General features: G+C 57.2%; 1 protein-coding gene across 1 annotated transcript; it reads right to left on the minus strand.

Annotated features, from left to right (window-relative positions):
• Window positions 1–452: 452 nt before the first annotated feature.
• On the minus strand, window positions 453–1,955 carry LOC138824223 (probable G-protein coupled receptor 152). Its single transcript, XM_070017895.1, has 2 exons — window positions 732–1,955; window positions 453–668 (listed from the first exon to the last, which is right to left on the minus strand). Exons 1-2 carry the CDS (start codon window positions 1,953–1,955, stop codon window positions 453–455), a joined length of 1,440 nt encoding a protein of 479 aa, XP_069873996.1.
• Between the last annotated feature and the right edge of the window lie 891 nt (window positions 1,956–2,846).

Genomic DNA, 2,846 nt, shown 5'->3' on the forward strand with positions numbered 1-2,846 from the left:
CTTAAGTTTTGTGCTCACTACAGGAGGCAAAGAAAGAAAGAAAGAAAAAAGAAAGGAAGGAAGGAAGGAGAAAGAAAGAAAGAAAGAAAGAAAGAAAGAAGGAAAGAAAGAAAGAAAGAAAGGAAGGAAGGAAGGAAGGAAGGAAGGAAGGAAGGAAGGAAGGAAGAAAGAAAGAAAAGAAAAGAGCCTGTGGGCAACTATGTATTAGCATGGAAGATCTGGGTAGGGAAGAGTTGGGGATCACTCACAACGAAGTGGGACTTTTGGTATCTTCTTTTCACTTCCCCTTGGTACTCTTTGTAGGCCCAAGGAATGGAGTGGTGGGCGGGGTGGGGGTGGGGAGACTCAGTGGGGCTTTCCACAGGGAGACCCTCCCACCTCTCTGATTGGCTGCTTCCTCAGGCTCATCTGGCTTTTCCACTGCCCTGGTAGGCCTGGACTTCCCTGGACCCTCAAGTGGGGCCAGTCCTGGGGGCCTCCTCTGGTCGGGCACTATTAGGCCTTTCTCCTTCAGGGGCAGCTGGTGTGGGTGGGTTCTCTGGGGTCTCAGGAGTGGGATCTGGGTGTGGGTTAGGGGAGGCTTCCTCACAGGGGCTGGGGGCCGCCCCAACAGGGCAGGCAGGGGTCTGGGGCGCAGTACCTGACGGTGACTGTACCACAGTGTCTGACTTTGGCTGGGTTGGGGCGCTGGCCTGGGTCTGGGCTCCGGGAAGCTGGGTTGGGGCGCTGGCCTGGGTCTGGGCCCCAGGATTCAGCTGTGGCTGGGTTGGGGCGCTGGCCTGGGTCTGGGCCCCGGGATTCAGCTGTGGCTGGGTTGGGGGGCTGGCCTGGGTCTGGGCCCGGGGATTCAGCTGTGGCTGGGTTGGGGGGCTGGCCTGAGGCTGGGCCGTGGCATCTAGATGTGGCTGGGCTTCAGGTGTTGGCCCGGGCAGAGTTGGCCCCTCAGAGCCCACCTGGGTCTGTGGCTCGGCTGGCGAGAAGCTGCCAGGCCGTTCCTCACAGAGAGCCGCCGCGAAGGATGACAGCACGGAGCGCAGCAGGGCCCGGAGGTCGGCACTGGCCATGAGGCAGAGGAAGGGGCTTAGGCAGCTATTGAGCAGGATCAGGTAGTCCGAGTAGACCAGGGCCTCCCAGAGCAGGTAGCCAGGGTAGATGTCCCACAGGAAGGCCAGGTAGAGCAGCTGGGCCAGCTGGTATGGCAGCCTCAGGACCACATAGGCTGACAAAATGGTCTTGGCAACTCGGGCAAAGCCCTGGCAGGCGGGGGGCTGGGGCTGGTGGCGGCGGCAGGTCCTGCAGGCGGCAGCCTGGGTGAGCACATGACAGACCAGCAGCAGCAGGAAGGGCAGGAAGCCCCCCAGGATCTCCAGCATCCGCAAGGGCAGCTCCTCACTGTCCCAGAAGTCCAAACAGATGACCAGGTCATACCACCAGACGGCAGCCTCGGGGAAGACAAGCCAGGGCACGCTGAAGAGAGTGGCCAGCACCCAGACCCCAGCGCACACCCACAGTGGCAGGCGGGCCGGGCGGCGGCCGGGGTACCAGCGCGGGCACAGGCTTAGCAGGCAGCGATCCAGGCTGAGGGCGGCCAGCAGGAAGAGGCCTGAAGAGTAGGACACACCCCACAGGAAGTAGTAGAAGCGGCAAGCAGCAGTACCCAGCGGCCAGTGCCCTCCGTGCTGGATCTCCAGGATCTGGAAGGCTGCCGCCGCCAAGAAGAGAAAATCAGAGAGGGCTAGGCTGAGCAGCAGCAGAGCCAGCCTCGTGCCCGCCCCATGCCGGGCCTGGGAGCCTGCCAGCCATGCCATCAGCCCGTTGGCTGGCAACCCTAGGAGCAGCAGGGCCACTAGAAAGACTGTGTCCCAGCTGCCCTGGGGGTAGTAGTCGTCATCATCAAGCTCTGTGCGGGGCCTACGGCCGGCATCGTCCAGGTTGGCTTTCATGGCAGTGTCCATCCGGGGTCCCCACTGTACTGCTGGACACAAGCTCTGTACCTGAGGAATCAATGAATACATGAATGAATGAATGAAGGAGACTAGCCTGGCACCTGTGGCTCAGACCTGTAATCCTAGCTACTCTAGAGGCTGAGGTCTGAGGATTACCATCCAAAGCTGCACCCAGGAAGAAAAGTCCATGGGATCTCTTAGCTCCAATTAAACGATAAAAAGCCAGAAGTAGAGGTCTGGCTTAAGTAGTAGAGTTACAGGTGTGAGTGAAAGAGCCAGGCGATAGTACAAGGCCTTGAATTTAAGCTCTGGTGTGTGTGTGAGTGTGTGTGTGTGTGTGTGTGAGAGAGAGAGAGAGACAGACAGACAGACAGACAGACAGACATAGACTGGAGAGACAGAGGAGAGAGAGAGAGGAGAGAAAGGCTCCTGCACATCTCCAAGAAAATCACTGTTCCTCTCTGAGTCAGTGTTACCCTTTGGGGGGTAGTTAGCTTGTGTCAGCAACTTCAGATAGATGTCCTCGTGCAGTCTACCTCCAATCCATTTCCCAGTGGGGTGAGGGAGGGTGGGAGAGACCGTTTATTGAATCAGGGATTTGTCCAAGGTCACAGACAGGAAGGGAGGCAGACCTGGTCTTGGCCATTCTGTCACATGAATCTCTACATCCATGTAGACTGAACCACAGGCTTTCAAACATATTGAGAGAGCTGGTGAGACTATTTAAATGAAGTATTATATGAACTAAAAGGTGGTGCTCAGATTATAGAGGCATGGGAGAGACACCTCCTAGGGTTCCAGGAAACAGTTTGGAAACCACTTGATACACTCCTTATATGATCCCCTTATGCCTAATATTCTGGGCAGGGTTCAAGTGTTTAAAAAAATCCCAAGTGGGAG

The sequence above is a fragment of the Dipodomys merriami genome, unplaced genomic scaffold (genome assembly GCF_024711535.1).
Source record: "Dipodomys merriami isolate MVZ:Mamm:240054 unplaced genomic scaffold, mDipMer1.0.p SCAF_128, whole genome shotgun sequence".
In the NCBI taxonomy this organism is placed as follows: Eukaryota; Metazoa; Chordata; class Mammalia; order Rodentia; family Heteromyidae; genus Dipodomys; species Dipodomys merriami.